General features: G+C 46.4%; 1 protein-coding gene across 1 annotated transcript in view; it reads right to left on the bottom strand.

The window, feature by feature from the left end:
* CPNE4 (copine 4) overlaps positions 1-22,805 on the bottom strand; it is a 185,957-nt gene that overhangs the window by 18,425 nt on the left and 144,727 nt on the right. The window contains exons 9-10 of the mRNA XM_056856978.1: positions 22,667-22,726; positions 7,449-7,582 (exon numbers count right to left, since the gene is read on the bottom strand). Coding sequence (XP_056712956.1) covers positions 7,449-7,582; positions 22,667-22,726 — 194 coding nt within the window. The remainder of the gene's footprint in view (positions 1-7,448; positions 7,583-22,666; positions 22,727-22,805) is intronic.

Here is a 22,805-nt window from a genome sequence, read left to right as displayed (position 1 = left end):
CCGGCACCGTAACGCCCCGGGTATGCCTCCCGGGATGTCGTTATGCCCTGGGAACGCCTCCTGGGTCGCCGCCATGGTCTTTGCCGGTACTCGCAAAGTACCGGCGTGCGCCTCCCAGGCGCCGTCACTGTGGGCCCTTGGCCCGGTGTAGGCCATCGCTGGCCTCCAAAGGCATCCAAAGGCCAGCGCACTTCAGGAATGTGCTGTTAGTCACTCTCAGAATTAAGGGCTAGCCTAGCATATCTTACATCGTAATGAGACATTCTTTACAAGCAGTGTGGAAAACAAAGTAGGTGGTAAAATTTAATTTTATGTTAATCGCATACTGATTGCCTTTTCTTTGATTGTGCTGGTGGAAATAGGGAAATCCTGTTTAATAATCAGGAGCTAGAATGCAAAAACGTTGGAAAGACTAAGAACAAAAAGAGATTAAGAAGATGAAATGCAAGAAATAAATAAAGGTCGTGTTCTACCAAAGAGGGATCAGAAAAGGATCTGAATACCCATTTCAAAGTGGAACCCATTATAATACTAGAATACCTTCAAGGGGCACAACTGTGCATGTATGGAAAACTGTACAACTTTGGTGTATTCACTTGCATAATAAAGCAGCAATGGAACCTTATTCCGTACCAAACCTACACACATACTGGTGTTACCAACACTAGCTTGGGAAAATCCTGGAAATTTGGGGCAGTGCCTGGGGAGGACAAAGTTTGGAGAAGGGAGATTTGATATCACTCTAGGGCTTCCATTTCTCCCCCTTTTTTTTGCTGTCAAGTCACAGCTGACTTATGGAGACCCTGTAGGGGTTTCAAGGCAAGAGACCTTCAGAGGTGGTTTGCCACCGCCTCCCTCTGCATCAAGCCCCTGGTATTCCTTGGAGGTCTCCCATCCAAATACTTGCCAGGGTCGAGGCTGAGAGTATGTGACTGGCCCAAAGTTTCCATGGCTCGAGTTGGGATTTCTCAGGTCCTAGTCCAACACCTTAACTACTGCACCACGCTGGCTCCCTCCATTTCTCCTAGTCTCTATCATATACCACAGTATGTACCCTCCAGAGATTCCATTTCTTCCAAGGGAACTTATCTTTGTAGGCTGGAGATCACTTGTAATTCCCGGAGAATTCCATGCCCCATCTTGAGGTTGGTAACCCTAACACACAACCCACGCTCATTAGTATAAAACAGAAAAAATGTAACCAGTGGGTATTGAAGAGGTTCAAAAAGAGACATTTCTATATAAAGCTGAAATGTATGTGAGATAACCACAGCGATAATTCAACAGCAGTAATAAGTGGTGACACAATCTTCAAAGCTTTCCTAAGATAATGAGCATTTCAAGGGTCCACACCAAGTTCCCGATCTGTAATATTTGTATTGCTACTGGCTTCTAATGCATTTGTTTGGTTAATAGCTCAGAATGGTTGGGGTTGTTTTTTTTTAACTGGGTGTTCAAAGAAAAGCTCTCTGATGGTTCTGTAAAGTATTAATGGGAAACTGGAAGAAGTGACTTCACCCAATGGAACGAAAGGGAAATGTGTGTGTCTCTGTGTCTGTGGAAGGCAACTGCTGGTTAAAAAACAGAACTTATATCACATTCATCAATTCAAAATCTTTGGTGCCTAAAAGGAAATGAGTTTATTTTCAGAGTTGTTGTTTTTTTAAAAAAGGAAACAGATTTTATGGAAGGATAAAATGTGATAGGTAGGAAGTAGAAAGGATTAAAAACAAAACAAAAACCTCCACACAGAAGAACACATTTTCATGCGTGAAAAAAACCAAACCAGATGGATAAACAAAATAGATGTTATTTTTTTTTTAAAGGATAAAATGGATGTTATGGTAGCATAGAAGAATCACCCAGATTTGGACTCAGAAAAAGTACTCCAGCAAGGATGGGGTTCTTTTTCAGGCTTCTCAAGCATTAAAGGACCAAACATATGCAGGTTCGTGCACCCCTTATGCTAGCACCTGAGTAACATTTGAGACGGTTGAGGCGGAGGGCAGCAGGGTAGGTTAGGGAACTCTCCACACACACCCCACACTCCCACAGCAAAAAGCCTCTATAGGGCGCTTATGCGTGGGAGTTTTACCTGGGGTTCGATGCTCGCTCAACCAACGCTTTTGTGTTGCAAATTAAAAAAACATTATGCACCAGCAAATTCACCAGCTGAAGTCTGGAAGCATGAGTCCCCGCCCCTTGAAAACACTGCTTTGTAATTGTTCCCCCCACCCGGTGGAAACCCAAATGCTGTGTTAAAAATCACAAATGGAGCTCTTCAAAAGGAATGGAATTGGGGGGTGGGGAAGAAACCCAAGCGTCATTTTAAAAACCAGTACTGAGGTAAATGTCTGCTCAGAAAGAACTCCGGGTGGGAGAGAAAAAAATCAGGAAGCATTTGCGTCCCCGCTCCTTGAAACGCAGCTTTGTAATTGGCTGCAGTGCTTACTGGGAGAAAAAGTCACCTACACACCCACTTCCCTGTCCTGCGCTTTGGCTTATGCATGGAAATTTCACCTGGGCTGATCTCAGGGGAGGTCGAAGAATTGGGTTATAACAGGAACGGGAAGACCTGGGATTTGCAAGGGCTGGGCACGAGGTCATCACCAATGGACGGAAAACTCATGCATAACTCCAAGGAACAACCGAGTTAGTCCAGGGGAGAATGTGAGTCCAAGTACCCATGCATAAAGGAGAATACTCTGTGTAGGTCAGAACTCCCCAGACTAATAATGACTGTTTGCTATGCACTCCCTGCCCAGTTCAGTTGAACCCCTCTATGCCTGCCCTCTCCTCAGAGAGTGAAAACACCACCATGTTCCCACTGACTTCAACAGCACTTTTTAATAAGTCCTTGCCATAATGCATGGCTGATTTCAAGTGCATCACCTCACTTTCATCCTTCATAATTAAAATACATCCACAGACCCTGCAAAAACGTACTGAGATGAGATAGCTGCTGTGTTGCTTGGTCTCTCAGTGCCGGGTGATTTCTACGTCACATGACGTACATTAAAAAAACAAAACAAGATATGCACCAGCTTTAATTACTGCTCTGTCAGTTTTACATTAAAATGTCTTCTTTTTTTTTACAAATTGCTCCTGAGGTGCTTTGGGGAAGCGGAATCTGCTGACTATGAAGAAATGTGTATCTATAATTGTGCTGTAAGAGCATGGAGAAATTGCAAGTGTAGTACCTACAAGAAGAATAACTAATGAACACGGGGAATACACATGCCCTAAAGGTAAACACTGAGAGGCATCTACTAATGAATTAACTAAAGTAGTTGAATGCAAATAACATACCCATACATTTCACTGATAAACCTTAAAAGAAACCACTCGGGGGGGGGGGGGGACGACCCACAACTTAATTTTCAAGCTAAGCACAAAAACACAGTAAATACCTCACTAACAATATCGAGGCCAGTACTAAATGAGAGGAGAAAAAAGAGAGAGAGAGGGAGGCAGTGATCGTTATTTAGCAAAGTCAGTGATCTTTTCATATTCAGTCAAGATAATTGGTATGATCAGGTAAAAACTTCAAGCTTCCTATTAGACCACAGTCTTTTGTCTTGTTTTTATTTTTTTGCAGTCAAATCGCAGCCGATTTTGTGCTGATCCCATAGGGTTTTCAAGGCAAGAGACATTCAGAGGTGGTTTCCCGTTGTCTGCCTGTGTGTTGCAACGCTGGACTTCCTTGGTGGTCTCCCATCCAAGTACTAACCAGGGCCAGCTCTGCTTAGCTTCTGAGCCTGGGCTATCCAGGTCAGGGCACATCATCAGTAGAAACCTCCATATACAATCTGAAGTGATTTTGAATAAATTTCAGTCTTCATCTCTTTTTTGTATTCCTTCCTCAACAACAGCACACCTAGGTCATGTGCAAGGTATATCTCTACGCTACATTTAAGTTCCAGATTTTTCCACATTAGCTGTCAGCATTCTGTTACAGGCAACACTCACCACAATTTAACATGTTTGTGAATATTCTGTGACTTTTCAGGGGCTCAATAATGGCCACAGGGTCCACCATTAGATACTTGTGTATACAACTGCATTGCTTTGGATTTTAGTTGATTGGTAGGTCTACTCAGAAACCTACCAAAATCTACTCAGTGGGACTCTTCCTTAGGAAAGTGTTCTTAGAATTGCCCAGTCCTATGCTCTGCTGAGTAATCGGAGCAAGCCTTAGATTTGCCTAGTGTGCATACTATCCCTGGCAAAATGAGACAAATCTATTATTTCTACTCTGCACCAGTATGTAACAGTATCAATGCTGCACACAGCCTCAAAAGGGTGTCTTATGCACACAACAACCTACTTTTGGAGACTGTCACAGCATGCAATATTGCCATAGCATGATGCTACTTGTGGGGGAAAGGTCTTATGCAGGGACTGGGCTATCTCCTGTTCTGTATGGAGTTGTACTCCCCTAAACGAGCAGGTTTGTACCTTGGGGGGTGCTGCTGGACCTGGGCCTCCTGTTGGTTAAAACGGAGGAACTGGTGGCCAGGAGCACCTTTTACCAGCCTTGGCTGGTGAGCCAGCTGTGGCCCTTCCTGAGCAGGAAAGATTTTGCCACAGCGGTGCATGCTCAGATTAGATTAATGCAGCGGGCTCTGTGTGGGGCTGCCCTTGAAGACTGTCTGGAAGCTCCAGTTGATACAGTTGGCTGTGGCCAGAACGCTGACTGGAATGTTTCACAGGGACCATGTCACTCCAGTCTTGTTCTGTCTACACCGGTTCTCAATTTGGTTCTCGGTCCAACTCACAGTGCAGGCATTGACCTTTAAAGGCCCATATGGCTTGGGGCCAGTATACCTGAAGAGCTGCCTTGTCCCATATGAACCTAACTGATCACTCTGGTTATCTTCAGAGGCCTTGCTTTGGGTGCCCTCACCATCTGAAGCTAGACAGGTGGCAACTTGAGAAAGGGCTTTCCCATCTGTGGTACCAAAATTTTGGAACTCCTGCCCCAGGGAAATTTGTCTGGCTCCCTCTATGTTGTCTTCCATCAGAGGGGGAAGACTTTTTATTTTGTTTGGCATTTCCTCACTCTTAGAAATAAAATAACTTGCGAGTCTTAAAGGTGTCATAAGACTCCCGTTTGTTTTGGCCCCAAAAGACATTATCTTCCTATAATAAGGTATAATTTATTTTTCCCAAGACCTTAGTACTTTTCTCAAGGGAAAAGGATTGTAGAAACTAAAATAATAATAATAATAATAATAAAAATGCAACAACCCACTTTTTAAGACACATTGAGCATACATTTTTGTGTAGAGTAAGGCATGCCAATGAAACATTCTAAATAAGACTAGTTGCAAGTTGAACAATTGGCATGTTTAGGCGCACGCGTTAAGAAACTCATATCCTCTCCTGATTTTTTTTATTTCACTGTCAAGCTTCATCCACGAATCCTCAAGTCATCATTATAACGTTACCCAGGATGCTCTGTGCTCCCCTTCCCATTAGAAGCCACCTGTTTGGTTTCATGAGTTTTTAAGAGTCGAGAACTTTTTATCGACTAAAATTGCAATTGCTAGGACTATAATACCACCGTATGGTTTTTCGGACAAAGGAAGGAGCAGCGTTCAATAGTAATCAGTTCTTACTTTGGCCCTTGCTAGCACACACATAATGGCCTGTTTTCTGGGGATTTCTTTCCAATTTACAGGAGTCCCATTTATGCCACTCTAACAAAGTGTTCCACTCAACTCCTTCACTTGCCTTTGAAAGAAGGTTTCATTACCATGCAAATAACGATCCTTTGAAGCGAGCTAATTACAGCACCCTGTAGCGTACTACATGGAAGACAACCAGTAAATGCCTCAAGAATGATCCAGAGGCATAACCAGCATCAGGCTTGCGAGGCACTCACTGTCAATATGTTAGCTGACATTTCTGACAAATATGTACATGTACATCCGTGCCATAAACTGCCACGCATTCAGGAGTACACGGAGAATAATATCTCTCTGCACTGAAGTGGTGCCCAGAGAGAAGATAATAGAACTTGGATCTGCCCATCTGCTAGAGGCAGTAGCACTAATCAAGGAATGCAGAAGGATCCACTTGATGCAAGACCTGAAATCAGTGATATTGGTCTGTATGCAGGATTTATATTGTTAGCCAGTGTGTGAATAAATAAGCTTTACAAAACCCACTTCGCATAGTGAAAACAGAATACTTGAAAGCTCATTAGACAACTCCATTTACAATGAGTCCAGGTCTGACTGAAACTCTGGGGCTAATATTGGAAAGGCTATTTTTTTTCCAGCACACACAATCTCAGGTAGTTCCAGCCACAGACTTGGAGATTCCCAGTATATATGCCCTTCTGCCCCTGACAATACAGTATATAAGACATGACATTAAAGAGGTTTATAAACATATGCATGGGTGAAGAAAGTGGACAGAGCCCTCCCCCTAAATTCTAGAGCTCTGGGTCACCTGCTGAAGCTCATGAGCAGTAGATTCAGGATAGACCAAAGAAAGTCCTTCTTCGAGACAAATTAACCTGTGGAATTCATTGCCACCAGATATGATTGCCTCTAGCTTAGACTGCTTTAGAAGGGATTTAGAGAAATTAATATAGGGTAAGTCTATCAACAGCTACTAGTCATGATGGTTACACAGAATCTCCATATTCAGAGACACCATACTTCTGAATGCCAGTTCAGGCAATGCGGCGGGAGGGGGGCAATAGGGTTGCCAGCTTTAGGTTGAGAAATACCTGGAGATTTTGGGGGAGGAGCCTGAGGAGGGTGGGGTTTAGGGATGGGAGGGACCTTGGTGGGGTATAATGCCATAGAGTCCACCTTCCAAAGCAGCCATTTTCTCTAGGTGAACTGATCTCTGTCAACTGGAGATCAGTCGTAATAGCGGGAGATCTCCAGCCACCACCTGGAGGTTGGCAACCCTAGGGGGCAATAACAGGGTTAATTTGGGCCCCTGCGCAGCTGCTTGTGGTCTTCAAGGGCTTTTGACTGACCATGGTGGGAAACAGGATGCTAGACTAGATGGACCACTAGTCTGACCCAGCAGGCACTTCTTATGTACATATGTATATAAAGACAGATGGTGGTTAGACACATGCACATTACATTAAAGAGATCAATGGGGCAGTGGTAGGTGTGGAGGTGTTTGGAGACATGGATACCCTAGAAGTTTCAAGGCAATAGTTGGGAGCCTGGGATTGGATCATAGATTACTGAACCTGCTTTGTGAGCAGAAAAGGAGGTATGCAAATCTAGATATCAACCCAGTTTAGGATTATTTAACTCTTGCCTGAAGCCATGTACACAGTTTCATTGCAATAACTCTTAGAAACTGCTAGATGAAACAGATGCAGCACTGCAGAAAAGCCAACAGGAATCCCTAAGTTTATCGCAGTGTCTGACTGCTCTTTAGAAAGGAGAAGAAAGGTCATTATCTTTCACCTGTCATAGTCTTGGCAGATCTCCCCAACAGCAACCAGTGCCTTCAAGTATTCATTTGGCTGATAGGGGTGGATATAGTGAAGAGAACAGCTGTTCCTGGGATCACCATTGGATGCTGTAAAATCTATAGCTACCTAGAAAACAAAGAGCAGGGGGTGGGGAAAGTTGTGTTACACACCTTCTCAGCTATATATCTCCATATTCTTTTGGCACAGAACACCGATGAATTTAGACTATGAACAACAACAAAAAGCCAGTTGCACAATACAGCTATTTGGGTTGTATTCCCATAATAATCTAGTATTCTCATAGTACATAGTAAAAACTATGCGATGCACACTAAAGAGTTGTACATTGTTATAGAACAATATAGTGGCGGAAAAAGCTTTAAATCTATGTGTTATTACACAGCTTCCAATAACACATAAACCTAAATGAAATTTTACAAATCAATAACATGAAACCAGAATCAATAAAACTATACATGTATACAATAAAAATAGCATTAAAATGACATCATGCGCCATTAATCTTCACAGCTGGGTTCTGAAGCAGGTCATTGTTTCCCCCAGGAAATTCAGAGAAGTGGCAACAAAGGATGGTGAGTTGCCTTCCCCTATAGTAACATGGCCCCATGATATATATGTGTGTGTGTGAGAGAGTGTGTGTATATGTGTATATTGGGGAGGGGTTGTGGCTCAGTGGTAGAGCTTCTGCTTGGCATGCAGAAGGTCCCAGATTCAATCCCCGGCATCTCCAGTTAAAGGGATTAGGCAGGTAGGTGATGTGAAAGCCCTCTGCCTGAGACCCTGGAAAACCGCTGCCGGTCTGAGTAGACAATACTGACTTTGATGGACCAAGGGTCTGATTCAGTAGAAGGCAGCTTCATATGTTCATGTGAGGTTCCAGGGATCTCAGCCTGGGCTGAAGAAACATTAATATCATTGGTACAGTCATGGCATTTCAGAAATAAACAGACATTTTTCTTTCATGACTCATGAGATTGTACATAAAGGCTTTGTAAGTTTGTTCCACACTCAGAGAAATGATGCTTGGCCACCCACTTTCTAGAATATCTGTTTCACTTGTTTGCTTGTCTGGCATACCATAGCCCTGAAATTCATATCTCATCAAGTGGTAACAGTAATGAATTTACAGACTGGATAGGAAGAGGACTAGATGGGTTTTTTGGCTACTTTCTGTTCAAAGGCTGTTTGAAAAGCACCCAGTGCATCTGTGGGCAAGTTGAAGAGCTGAACTCTAGTTCAACCCCACCTGGGGTCCACCTAAACTCTAAACAATGGACTGGATTAAAAGATTAACTTCCACAAAATGAGGAGTCTTCTTGTGATGAAGAAAGGTGTCTTGCTTAGAGGAAAGAAGTCCTTTCATCCGACTTGAAGAGGCTGTGTAGGATTATGATATCATACTTGTTCCCTGGTTCCCTCAAGCACTCTACATAGTATTTTAGAGTAATTTCTAAAACAAACTGCAAACTCCATCAAATCTTAATATACCTGAATAAAATTACATTTTGCTGTTATTTGTTTCAACAAAACTTATCACAGTAAAACAAATGAAACACACCGTCTGCTCCAATTACATCACAATGTTCATTTGTCTAATTATAAGTTCAAGGCAATCAGAGCTTAATTTAATCTCCTACACTCAGGTGCTTTCAGCTTCACACATCTGCCTTACACAAAATCTGTCTCGCACAAAATCATTGCAAAATTAAAATATTCTGCACCAAACACACGCACTAGATAGGTAGTGTGTGTGATATATATGTGTGTGTGTGTGTGTGTGTGTGTACACATATGAAGACTAGGCTGTTTCAGATGCTTAGCTCACGGCTTCAACTTTGTTATGATTACTATCATAATAATAATTCATATTACACTTTCCGTACTCAGATAATTATCTACGCTAATTAACTGTCCCTCACTTTTTAATTTTTTTTTACAGATGGTAGAGAGCCGGAAGGTGAGCCAGGAGGCAGATCTAATGAGCTTTGAACAGATTTTGGGAACTGGAATGCCATGCCCTTATTTTTTTTTTTTTTTTGAGAAGTGAGAGGCATCTGGCAATAAAACACATTTTACTTAACCTTTCAGAAATCATGTCTTCTCTCTCTTTCTCTCTTTTTTTTACTTTGATGGGGGAAGGATTTCTTAGCATTTTCTAGCTCAGTGACTGCTGGACTGAGTCATCATGGAGTATTCTCAGTGAACCAGAAGAAACACACAAGACAAACAATATGATAGCATGAACTGGAATAATACAAAGGGAATAAAATCCAACATTGCAAAGAATAAAGATGTGTTTATGGACAAACAGCAAAAAAGTTTCCATCTGATCACAATGTTATCATTTATTGCATAGTATCATCTGTGTAGTTTGTTTCCCCCCACCAATTCTGCTGTGATACTCCAATGTTACAGTTTGCTAATATAGATCCAGAAGATTTGAGATGGTGGCATATTTAAGGTTGCCAACCTCCAGGTGGTAGGCCTCCAGGTGGTAGGCTATTACAACTGATCTCCAGATGACAGAAATCAGGTCCCCTGGAGAAAATGGCCACTTTGGCAACTGAACGTTATGGCACTGAAGTCCCTGCCCTCTCCAAACCTCGTCCTTCTCAGACTCCACCCCCAAAATCTCCCAACCCGGAGCTGGCAACCCTAGGTATATTCCTTGTATCTCCCAGTTTGAGGGGCCTCAGTGGGCAGAGCTCCCCCTCACTGGCAGTAGGTAAAACTATTGTTCCCATAGACCAAAGTGATCGATAGATGCTGCAGTCTGTGTTTACTGCATGGTGTTAATTATCTCTTTTGCTTGTTAGTATGTCTTAATTTAGGCCAAAAAGAGAGCAAGGCATCGCAACTCTCCAAATAATCAGAAATGTGGATACAGTCTGCATTGAAGATCTTATATCGCGAGCTGCTTTGTTGTTACTTCTCCTCTCAAAAGGAAATCTTGGAATAAATGAAATAAACCAAACTGAAATTGATAGCTTAAGTAGGCTCATACTGACATGCAGTATACTTAGATAAACATCAGTACGTTCAATCCTGTTCAAATAACGGCTTGAATAAGATGGAGGAAAGAGAAGAAGCATTTTCAGCCATGCCTAGTATAAAAGGCACTAAGGTGTTTTAATAGCCTCCTTTATTAGTGAGGCCTGAGGTGGAGGCTACTTTTCCTGTGATAACAACTGATACAGCAAAATCATTCCAAATTACTCTTATCTACTGTAAAAGTCACAAGTGCAAATTAATCTTGACATGATTTCAAATTGACCAGACTTTTTTTTTTTTTTTTACCCTAGGACCATACTCCCATGCTTAATTTACGAATGATCATTTCTTCCATATCATACATACGGAATCCCCATGGGTGGCCTCATTTTGTGGATCACAAAATCTGCAAGGGGGGGACCAGCCAGGGTTAGTGGCAGGATTTCTGCAAACCCACGGAAACGCCTAAGTTTGCAGAAAAATCCCAGACCTTAAAACAAAGGAAGTTAAAAAAAAAAAAGCCATCAGGGTGTTTTGTGCAGATGCTGCAACTTAAACAAAAATGAGGGTGAACATAACACAAGATTGCATCTTGAGCTCTTGGTTGCCACTTGGAGGTTGCTAAGCAACCCCATATTAAATTGCCAAATCCCCCTGCCTCAAATATAGTGTTCTGTGGAATTCACTGAAGAGTTTAGGGTCCTTGTCAGTGCATCAGGTGAATGGTGCTCTAGCAGAGGCATAGAAAAAGGGCTGCAAGTCCATCAGCAAATTCCATGTAACACTTTATTATTTGAGGAAAGGGCAATGTTATATGGGGTTGCGTAGCAACCTCAAAATGGCATCTGGGACCTTGCAATATAGTCTTGCGTGATATCAGCAGCCATTCTGGGGTTTCTAGGCGGCCTCAAATGCCAGAAAATGGAGGGAGGGGAAAAGGGCAGGTCGGGGAGGGGCGCAGATGAAAGGGCACAGTAAAAGCTAGAGGAGTAGGGACAGCATGTGGAGAGGGGGAGAGGGTGTGGAGGCTGTGAGGAGAACTGTGAGGCATCAGAAGCGACAGCCAGGGGAGAATGAGGCAACAAAAATAAGGTGAAAGGGAGGAAGGAAAGAAATTTAGAGAGGAGAGAGGGGGAAACAAGCTAGCAAGGGGAGAGCAGAAGAACGAGAGCTGGAGCAAATGAGAGGAACAGGGGTAAAGGTGGGAGAAGTGGGAGAAGCGTGGTGGACAAGGACAGCAGTGAGTCCTGGTGGGTGTCCCACTTGTATATAGCCGTTGTGCAGATCTAGGTTTAAAGTTTCCCACAGTATTAAAGGCAGGGTGGGTTATTTTTTTCCCTCAGCCACTATACCAATACGGGTCATCACACAATGGCTCTGGTCAACCTGGAACCTCTTTAGTAGAGCTGGCATTGTGTGAGAGATCCCCCTCTCTGAGTTTGCTTCTCCAAATCAGTTGCTCAGACGTTGATACAGAAACAATAGATTTATTGAAGCCTTCAGGAGAAGAGACAGGCACAGGTAGAAAGTTGCAAGTGAGGGGCTATACGGGTTTACAGAATATATTGACTCCAGGGCACTGGGGCACTGGGGTTCACACTTATTGTTATGGGAAGTTACAAGCTTGGCATAATACAAAACATCAGACGGATCCCAGGAAGTCTGGTGCGGCTATCACACTTCCAAGGCCGCACCGGCCTGAGGGAGTACTGGCAGGAAAACAGCGGGGGGGAAGATACATGGGCCATCAGGCCTGGCGCCTGAGACCAGAAGGTGTGAACTGCTTTTACGAGTTCACTGATAATGCCGCAGGTGATGGAAAGCAGAGACACAAAGACAGAGACCCTCACATTCTGCCCCCCTTAAGGCCCCCCTCCGGGAGGACGAGGCTTATCGGGATAAGCGAGGTGGAATTCTCGGACCAAGCGAGGAGCTGCCATGTGGGGTGCGGCCACCCATTCGTCATGAGCGGAGCCAAGGTTTTTCCAGCGAACAAAGTAAAACAGTTTCCCTTTTTTCCATTTGGAATCTAAAACCTTGGATATTTCCAAATGGGTATCCCCTCCTACTACGGTAGGAATCTCATGAGCGGGAGGGGGGTGGAACTGGGGAGCTGCTACATAAGGTTTGAGGAGGCTTATATGGAAGACGGGATGAACCCCCTTGAGTGTCTTAGGGAGACTCAGTTCCACGGTAACCTCGTTGATTACTCTGGTAATGGGGAAAGGTCCTACATAACGGTCGCTCAGTTTTTTGCAGGGGCGAAGAGAGCGGAGATTTTTGGTGGACAAATAAACTTGCTCCCCCACCTTGAGTTCCCATCCCGGAGACCGGTGTTTGTCCGCTTGTTCCTTGTACTTGCTTTTTGCCCTTTCCAGATTTTTGAGCAACCATGGCCAGGTGGATTTAACCACCTGAATCCACTCCTGAAGATCAGGGGTAGACTGGAGCTCTGGCGAGACGGGGGCAGAACCGAAAGGTCCAAAATCCGTCCCGTATATAACTTGGAAGGGACTAAAGCCGGTAGAGGAATGAGGCGCATTGTTGTACGCATATTCGGCAAATGGCAGCAGGTCAACCCAGTCATCCTGGTGGAAATTTACATAGCAGCGCAAATAACATTCTACTACCGCATTTACTCGTTCTGTTTGACCATCCGTTTGGGGGTGATAGGCGGAAGAAAGGCCCTGTTCCTCCACTCCCATTAACTTTAGAAAAGCCCGCCAGAATTTGGCAACAAACTGGACCCCCCGGTCGGAGAGGACCTTCCTCGGGATCGAGTGTAGCCTGAGGACGTGCGTGATGAACAGTTTAGCTAAGCCCTGGGCTGAAGGAAGACCTGCACATGGAACGAAATGAACCTGTTTGGAAAAGAGGTCTGTGATAACCCAGAGAACCGTTTTCCCCCGACTTGGAGGTAGGTCGGTGATAAAATCCATGGCGATGACTTCCCAGGGACGGGAGGGGTTCTCAAGCGGTTTGAGAAGCCCCGGGGGTTTTCCCATCCGTTTCTTGGCTGTGGCGCAGGTGGGGCAGCTGCGCACATACAACTCCACATCAGATCTCATACCGGGCCACCAGAATTGCCTTCGAACCAGGTGAAGCGTTTTTACGAAACCAAAATGACCCGCTAGCCTGGCCCCATGTACAAGTCCCAATACTTCTTTGCGAAGGGAAGATGGGACATATAGTTTCCCCCCTTGCACCCACCAAGTGTTGGTTCGTTCCAAGCCAGGAGGGAGGAGATTGTGCTCCTCCTCCTGCAAGGAGGCGTCCCGGAGTCGCTGCTGGAACACTTCCGGGATACCTTTGAGCGTAGGGGGGGTCTCCGGTTGGCGGGCTTGGGATCGGGTGGTGACGGCCAAGCCAGGGACTTCCCCTCGCTGTTCGGGAGTGAACAGGGAGTCGACGGGGCGATCGAAATCGTTGCGATACTGGGGAAGTCGTGACAAAGCATCAGCTAGGGCATTTTCTTTGCCAGGGACATGTTTGAGGGTGAACCGGAATTTTGCAAAAAATTGGGCCCACCGAATTTGTTTGGCATTGAGTTTTCTAGCTCCCTTGAGAGCCTCAAGATTCTTGTGATCTGTGCACACTTCGAACGGCAGCTCGGCCCCCTCCAAGAAGTGTCTCCATATGGTAAGGGCATGTTTGACCGCTGCTGCCTCCTTCTCCCAAATGGCCCAGTTGATTTCGGACTGGGAAAACTTCTTGGAGAAGTAGGCGCATGGCCTCAACCGTCCCCCCTCATCCCTCTGCAATAGGGCTCCGCCCATTGCTACATCCGAGGCATCCACCTGCACCACAAAGGGCTTGGTGCAATCCGGGTGAGCCAAAACGGGTTCGGATGAAAAAAGTAGCTTTAAACGTTCAAAAGCTTGCTGGCACTGGGGAGACCATTGCAGACGGGCTGAGGGGAGTGCGGCGCTAGCCCCCCTGTCCTTGGTACGCAACAGGGCAGTGAGGGGAAGCGCAACTTGGGCAAAGTTGGGAATGAAATTCCGGTAAAAGTTGGCAAACCCCAAAAACTGTTGAAGTTGGCGGCGGGTAGTGGGGGTTTCCCAGTCCCGTACCGCCTGGACCTTGGCGGGGTCCATTTCCAACCCTTGGTGGGAAATCACATACCCCAGAAATGTAATAGAAGGTTGGTGGAATTCACACTTGGACACCTTAGCATACAGTTTGTGCTCCCGCAACCGCTGGAGCACTTCTCGCACTAGGCGCACATGTTCTTCCATGGTCTCAGAGTAAATAAGAATGTCATCGAGAAATACCACCACCCCCCGAAACAGTAAATCATGCAAAACTTCATTAATTAATTGCATAAAGACACTCGGAGCCCCCGAAAGTCCGAACGGCATGACCAGGTACTCAAACATCCCAAAACAACTGGAAAAGGCCGTTTTGGGTTCGTCTCCTTCTTTGATGCGAATGCGGTGGTAGGCTTCTACCAAGTCCAGTTTGGTGAAGATTCGGCCCTCCTTTAATTGTGCTAGAAGGTCAGGAATAAGAGGGAGGGGGTAAGCATTAGACTGGGTGACTGCGTTCAGTCTGCGAAAGTCAATACACAGTCTTAAATCTCCCGTCTTTTTCTTTACAAAGAAAGCTGGGGCTGAATAAGGAGCCTTGGAGGGGCGTATGAAACCCCTCGCCAGATTGACATCCAGATAGTCCCGCAATACAGTCTTTTCACTGGGGCTCATGGGGTAAACCTTTCCCTTAGACAGTTTGCCTTCCCCTACGATCTCGATGGCACAGTCCGTTTCTCTGTGGGGAGGCAGTTCGTCGCACTCTCTAACATCGAAAACATCAGTAAACTGCGAGTACTCAGAGGGCAATTGAGGAGAGACTGGGGCGGGGGACCCTACCAGTGCGGCGGCTGGAGTTCTGAGTACCCGTTCCTTGTCATGCAACCCACAGGGGTTTTCGGGGAAAGAAAGCACCCGTTTAACCCAATCAATGGAGGGATTGTGTCCCCTTAACCAGTTCATCCCTAACACTACAGGGGTTACAATAGGGGCGATGGTAAAATACAACCGTTCCCAATGTTCCCCCACGGACATAATCACGGCTGCAGTTCTGTGGGTCACAGGGCCCCGTTTAAAGTCACTCCCGTCCATTTGGGAAAAACGGAGAGGTCCCGGAAGCCGCTTGCGCCGGACACCCAACTTCTTGGCAGTTTCCTCATTTATCATGGTGCGGGCACACCCCGAGTCGACCAACGCGGGGACCTCTAACGGGGGACCCCCTTTGGGTAGGGACAGATGAACACGCACAAATACATTGTCCTCTTGGGCGCTTACCATCGGTGGAGCTCCTTGCACAACGATAGGGACGGTCTGCTGCGGAGCCCCCTCTACAGCAGACCGACGGCGTTTTTTGCCGGCTGTTCCCACTCTTCCTCCTCGCTGGAAGAGGGGGACGGGGTGGTGGCTTCCGGGGAGCCGTCCGAATCAAAGACGGTATTTGTAATCCGGGACCCCGATGGGACCGTAGAGTCGGATGCCCCATCCTGGGGACGCGCGTGGAGAGCGGAGGGTGCGCCGGAGCGCCGGCTCAGTGGTCCACTTCTGCGGCGAGGCTGGCTGTCGGCGGCCGGTTTCGTCGGCTCGGCCTGGGTTTGGCGGGGGGGGGTCGGACGGCCTGAGCGAGAGGGGCATTGCGATGCAAAGTGACCCTTTCCCCCGCAGATCAGGCAGACGCCGGCCTCGAACCGCTTGCGGCGTTCCGCGGCCGAGAGACCCCCGCCACCCCCTTGCCGGAGTTCCCGGCCACGGTCACCTCGGGGCCTGGGGTCTCGCCCAAGCCGTTGCTTGGACAAGTTCAGGAGTTGCTTGCGATTCTCGATGTCAGCAGCATGGCGAACCCAACCTTCCACATCCGGGGGGTTCCCTTGCATGAAGGCCCAATGTTGGAGGTCTGGGTTGAGACCCTCCCTGAAACATTGTACCAAGGTAGCTTCACTCCAGTCCAGAATTCGGCTAGCCAGTGACTGGAACTCACTTGCATACTGCGCCACCGACTTAGTCCCTTGGCGCAGTTGCATCAGGGAGGCTTTAGCCCGCTCACCCAGAGTCGGGTCCTCAAAACGGTTTCGGAGTGCTACCATGAACTCGTCCAGGGTTCGCAGCACCGGCGAGCGGAGTTCATACTGCAACACCATCCAGGCAGCCGCCTCCCCTTGCAGTAAGGAAGCCACGTACTGCACCCGGGACTCCTCAGAAACGAAGGTTCGGCCTTGTTCCCGCATAAAAATGTCAACTTGGACCATAAAAAAGGTCAATTGGTCTCCCGACCCGTCATACGTGACTTTCAGGTCCCGACGGGCCGGGGGGGCAGGGGTTGCGGGCGGACCTACCGGCGCCCCGTCTGGGGGAGCACCGGCTGGAGGTTGCAACTTCAGCGCATCTAGGGCCGTGGCCATCTCACCCATCACGCGTTGCATGGTCTCCATCTGCTCCTGCATAGCCCGGCGGTCTTCCTGCCACTGCTTTCGTTCTTCCTCCATGAGGGCCTCTTTGCGGGCCGGGTCCCCTTCGAGTCCCGTGCTGGGGATGGCCAACCGGCGATCCTTCGCCGCAGTCCGCGAGAGCGACCAGCCCTTGGGAGAGTCCAGCCAATAAGTAAGCCCCCGGGGACGTTCGTCCCGATCTTGGTCGGGGGCGCGACCCTTCGGTTTCTTTGGCTTGGCTCCCTCCTCCTTCGGGTCCGGCTTCGCCGGCTCGTCCGGAGCCTTGGGGGCATCGGGGATAGGAGTGGTGTCCTCGTCGGCTGACATTCTGTCCAAAGCGGTACAGCTGCAGTCCGAGAGGCAAGGACTTGCAACTTAATGTGAGAGATCCCCCTCTCTGAGTTTGCTTCTCCAAATCAGTTGCTCAGACGTTGATACAGAAACAATAGATTTATTGAAGCCTTCAGGAGAAGAGACAGGCACAGGTAGAAAGTTGCAAGTGAGGGGCTATACGGGTTTACAGAATATATTGACTCCAGGGCACTGGGGCACTGGGGTTCACACTTATTGTTATGGGAAGTTACAAGCTTGGCATAATACAAAACATCAGACGGATCCCAGGAAGTCTGGTGCGGCTATCACACTTCCAAGGCCGCACCGGCCTGAGGGAGTACTGGCAGGAAAACAGCGGGGGGGAAGATACATGGGCCATCAGGCCTGGCGCCTGAGACCAGAAGGTGTGAACTGCTTTTACGAGTTCACTGATAATGCCGCAGGTGATGGAAAGCAGAGACACAAAGACAGAGACCCTCACACATTGGCTCTTTTTGCCTCACATGCTGCCCCAAAAGAGAGGGCTTGGGGTTCAACAAAAAAAAAATGAGGTTGTGAGGACCAAACAAGTTTGCTTTTGTTTATCAAAGATGTTCCTTCTAGCCAAAAAATGATGCACTCACAAAGGATGTGCAGAACATCCTCAGAGCACACAGCATGGTGCTACAAAAGCTCTCATTAGCTCTTCAAATTAGCAGGTACATCATACCATAGGCTTTTTGTTCCCAAACCCATGCTTAGCATCTTCGCTTCCCTCCCCTATCAGATGGCCTTTCAGATCACAGCTGCATCGTATTGTCTCTACATGCTGCTCAGACTCAATGGAAACGTAATTAATTTGAAAAAAAGAGAGTGGGCTGAGTTAGGAGTAACTTCAGAACTCTGCACCTGGGCTCTCCGAAAAGCTGTCAGTGCAAAGGCCGACCCTGACTCTGTTCTAAGAATCCCTCCGAAGCATGGCACCTTTTTTCTTATCTTGTCACAAGCTCTTGCAATAACTGGTTTTTAAATGTTGCTACCTGGAATCGTGTGAAAAATCTTTAAATTGAAGGCTTTTTAAAAAAAATGTTTTGTGCCTTTGCAGAGGTTATAATCTTAGTCTACCTAAAGCAGGGGTGGGGAGCCTTTTTTCCGCCCAGGGCGGAATTAGCCGACCAAGCCCCAAGCAGGCAGCTACCCCAGATGACACCCCCCACGAGGGCAAGCAGGCAGGCATCCAACCGGTGGCTCACTTGCCCACCTGGTGGCACAGGATGGTCTGTTGCACCAGCCGGGCATAGCCGTCCAGCTGCACACCGGAGTTGCTCCTGCTCCACATGGTCAGGGCCGGATTCTACAGCCGGCTCCTGCTACCTCCACCTACAGCACTGGTTCCCAACCAGGGGTCCATGGACCCCCAGGGGTCCGCGAGAACTAAATTAAGGTCCGCGAAACAAAGTTATAAATCCATAGTAAATTAATATTTTCAATTAAAAGTTCTCTATTATAAAATATATATATTCAAATATTATTCTAAGCTTAATGTTTAACTAACAGTTATGATTAAAGTTTATTTTCAAATTCTTGGAATTTTTATTTTGAATCTTGGGGTCCCTGCACCGAACAAAAAAGTCCTAGTGGTCCCTGGTCAAAAAAAGGTTGGGAACCACTGACCTACAGGGATGAAATGAGGACACACTGACTAAGAACCCCCCACACACACACGCATTCTAGCCCTGCCTCCTTTAACCTCTCCTTTGTTGCCACTTCCGCCCCCATCCCTCTTGTAGTACAGAGAGAATACGTTTCTCCATGGCCAGGGTGGGAAAGGGTTAACACAGTTTCTTGGGCGGTCCTAGCAGCTCCATAGCTAACGACTCTTCTGCAAGGGGGGGAAAAGGTGCCTTTTCTCGGCAAAACAAACTCACATCTGCCTTGAATAGAGGCTATTCCTGTCCATGGGAGGGGGCGGATCACCAGTCTTAGATCCTTCTGAGCTAGAGATCTGCCAGGACCCATGAAGGGCCAGATCAAATGATTTCGCGGGCCTTAAACGGACCCGGGGCCAGACGTTCCCCACCCCTGACCTAAAGCATAGAGTCACAATACATATTAGGGCTGCACAGTTGGGGGGAGGGAAAGGGCTTTAACCCTTTCACCCCTGCACAGTTTTACAGTTCAGAACTGGGCTTCCTGGATGATTACTGTAATGTATTTTGTTGGTACAAGGACTATGCTGAACCATTGAACTGCTGAACTGTTGGACTCAGCTGTGCTGAACTGTGTTGAGCTTGAGGCTCTGCTCCAGGCTCCGTCGTCTGTGTCTTCTATTGGACGGTGGACTTTGGCCGTCCAACCACAGACTGGGGTGTTTGGCTCTGGGTGGTTGGGAACTGTATATAAGTTGGGGGGTTTTGCAGTTAAGTTAGTTCTCTCTTCCCTGTTAACTGAATAAAGTGGTTGCTGTTGGAATTCTGTCTCCAGCCTCGTGTGTAACCTACACATACATAATAATTACGTCCCTTTTAAGAAAAATTATCCTTTTGCCTTTTAAAAGGCTAACAACAAAAACAACATGGGAGTTTTGATCTTAACTAACAAATTTTGCAGAGAAGGAAGGTTAAACTCCTTCCCACATGCACACAGCTCTAATCTGGCTGGGAACCTGTTGGGCTGTAATCTGCCTTTACAAGACAAACCAAGGTCCATGATCTCCATCATGGCTAGTTTCTGGGGAAACTAACTTGTTCCTTTGTTTTCAACAATTTCAGTTTCAGTTAAAAAACACACACCAGAAAACCTTTTGGCTTCATCAGAAGAATTATGTTTCAAATATCGTCAATAACTTCACAAACCATTTTCCAGAAAATTTGCACTCTGCAACATCCCACTACATATGTTGAAAGTCAGCTTTTTCCAACATTTACTACTTATCTTAATGCTAATTTTAGATAACCTTAAAGGTGTCATATACCATCGATAAATTATTTTGAAACAGTTCTCTCTTAACTGCATCTTCACAGAAAACAATGAACTTTTTGTATGGATAAATTTCCATTTCTCAGCATTTAGTTCAAAACCAAAAGACTTCAACCATGTTTACTGTGTTTGTTATCATCTTTAAATACAAATAACACTCACATTTGTTCAGCACAAATCTTACTTTATTTCTTCTTATTTGAAAATAATAAAATATTGAAAATTTAAGATTCTGAATTATACAAATAGTATAGTACAGTGATGGCGAACCTTTTAGAGACCGAGTGCCCAAACTGCAACCAAAAACCCACTTATTTATCGCTGAGTGCCAATGCGGCAATTTAACCTGAATACCACCCCCAGAGGGGGCCCAGAGGGAGAGGCTAGGGTTGCTAAGTTCCTCTTCGCCATGAGTGGGAGGTTTTTGGGGTGGCGCCTGAGGAGGGCGGGGTTTGGGGAAGGACTTCAGTGCCATAGAGTCCAATTGCCAAAGTGGCAATTTTTTCCAGGGGAACTGATCTCTATTGGTTGGAGATCACCTGTAATAGCAGATCTCCAGCTAGTACCTGGAGATTGGCAACTAGTTCCTTAGTGTTTTCTCTCTACATATCAAGACAAATGGAAAGGTGTTTGGAGGATAGCTTGTGGGCACTTCAAAGGTGGAATAGGACTGCACGCCCCTCCGCCCGCACAGACCCAGAGGGTGCCGGAGAAGCCGCTGGAGGGAAAGAAGGAAGGAAGGAAGGAAAGAAGGGAAGGGAGGGGGAAAGGGAAGGAAGGGAGGGAGAGAAAGAAAGAAAAAGAGAGAGAAAGGGAGAAAGAAATGGAGCAAGGGAGAGAAAGAAAAGGACAGAGGGAGACAGAAAAAGAAAGAGGCCATTTATGCATGGGAGGTTTTGCCTTGGATTTGCCACTCGGTGGGGCGCGGCAGCAGGCTTGTGAGAGGCGAGCAGGGTGGGGCAGAGGGCGCCTCCTTCGCACCCACCGACCAGCCATGCCCCTCCGCCCGCACAGGCCCAGAGGGCGCCGGAGAAGCCGCCGGCCATGCCAAGTGTGAGTGCTCGGCTTCTGTTCCCCGCTCTCCCACCCGCCTGGCTGGCCGCAGACGCTCCAGCGGCGGCAATGGTGGCAGCTTCTGTGGGAGAGTCCGGGGGCCACCGCCAATCAAGTCGGAGGTTCCCCACCCCTGGGCTACAGCCTCCCCCATCCGGGGTGGGGCAGAGCCGGAAAGACCAGTGGCTTGGAGGAACCGTGCGTGCCGGCAGAAAGGGCTACGCGTGCCGGAAGTGGCACCCGTGCCATAGGTTCGCCAACACGGGTATAGTATAGTTATTGCATAATCTAAATGCCTTCTGAACTTGTCATTTTCCCAATTCTTGATTTTTTTATGTCAATGTTTTAGGCAAATTCCCTATCTCTAACAGCAGATGCTAACAGAACTGGCAGGGGAAAAGGACTTACATCTGTTCCAAACCTCTATCATAGCATTAATGTTCATACTATCAAACTTGTAAAACTTTTTTGATTGCTTTTATTCATCCACAAGAAAGTGTATAAAGACATATTGATATATTCCTGTTATATTGCTAATATCATTATGTCCTCCTGATGCCTTGCCCAGTCTGTAATCTTTTGACGTCTGGCTGCCCTGTAATAGGTTAATAAATCTGGTAAACTTCATCCACTTTTTTCTTTGCTCTTTGCTTGAACCCTAGACTTTTTTTTTTTGCCTTCCCAGTGTGTATTTGCTTGGGAATAAATGTCCTTGAATTTCAGAATGTATGGAGAGGATTGCACTCTTAGCAGTGACTAAAATTGGTTGGACTGCAGCCACTTAAGTGTCTTAGGATGTTGCTATTTGATTGTCCCTTATTTTTCAGGGGGTATGCTATATGTTTTGGACTGTCTTTGGGAGTCTGATTCACTATTTCTAGCCAATATCATCAATGGAATGTCTGGCAGGGCCCATCAGAGCTATTCTGTAATGACTCACACAAATAACCAGTTTTTTTATTATTGGTGGGGACAAACATTTTCAAGAAAAAGCTATAATACAGGAAAGTTATAATCCTTTCTGAAAAATGACAAACTTCTGCAAGCTGTTCTAAAACGGATAGCCAAACCTCTTTTTTTGTCTTATATTTGTGAGTGTAAACAAAAGCTCTGTGTGTGGGGGAATGGTACTTGATGTCTAATTTATCTCACATCCAAATTAACATGTACTGTATTTACTCAAAGGAAAGTCGACCCTGAATATGACTCTCTCTAAAAATGCTGTAGGCACACCCACAAAAAATTATTACTGAACATGACTGTAACTTGGATACAAATGTAAGATGACCCCCCTCCCCCCAATTTGGCATACCTGGGGGGGGGGGAACCTCTAGTTTTGCATTTGAATAAATACAGTATCTGGCACTGTGAAAGGGTTCTATCTCCAGTTAAAATTTGCTTACTGTAAACTGTATTTGGCAGCCACCCATGATGTAGTCTAAGAACGAATGCATCTTGTGAATCTGGAAATAACAGAGAGAAACTCATATTAAAATGGCATGCTCTTAAGTATTTATTTCTGTAGTGCATGGGGAAATGCTT

Source organism: Euleptes europaea, chromosome 11 (assembly GCF_029931775.1).
Source record: "Euleptes europaea isolate rEulEur1 chromosome 11, rEulEur1.hap1, whole genome shotgun sequence".
In the NCBI taxonomy this organism is placed as follows: domain Eukaryota; kingdom Metazoa; phylum Chordata; class Lepidosauria; order Squamata; family Sphaerodactylidae; genus Euleptes; species Euleptes europaea.
The sequence above is the reverse complement of the archived record's forward strand: the minus strand, read 5'-3'. Positions and strand labels throughout refer to the sequence as shown.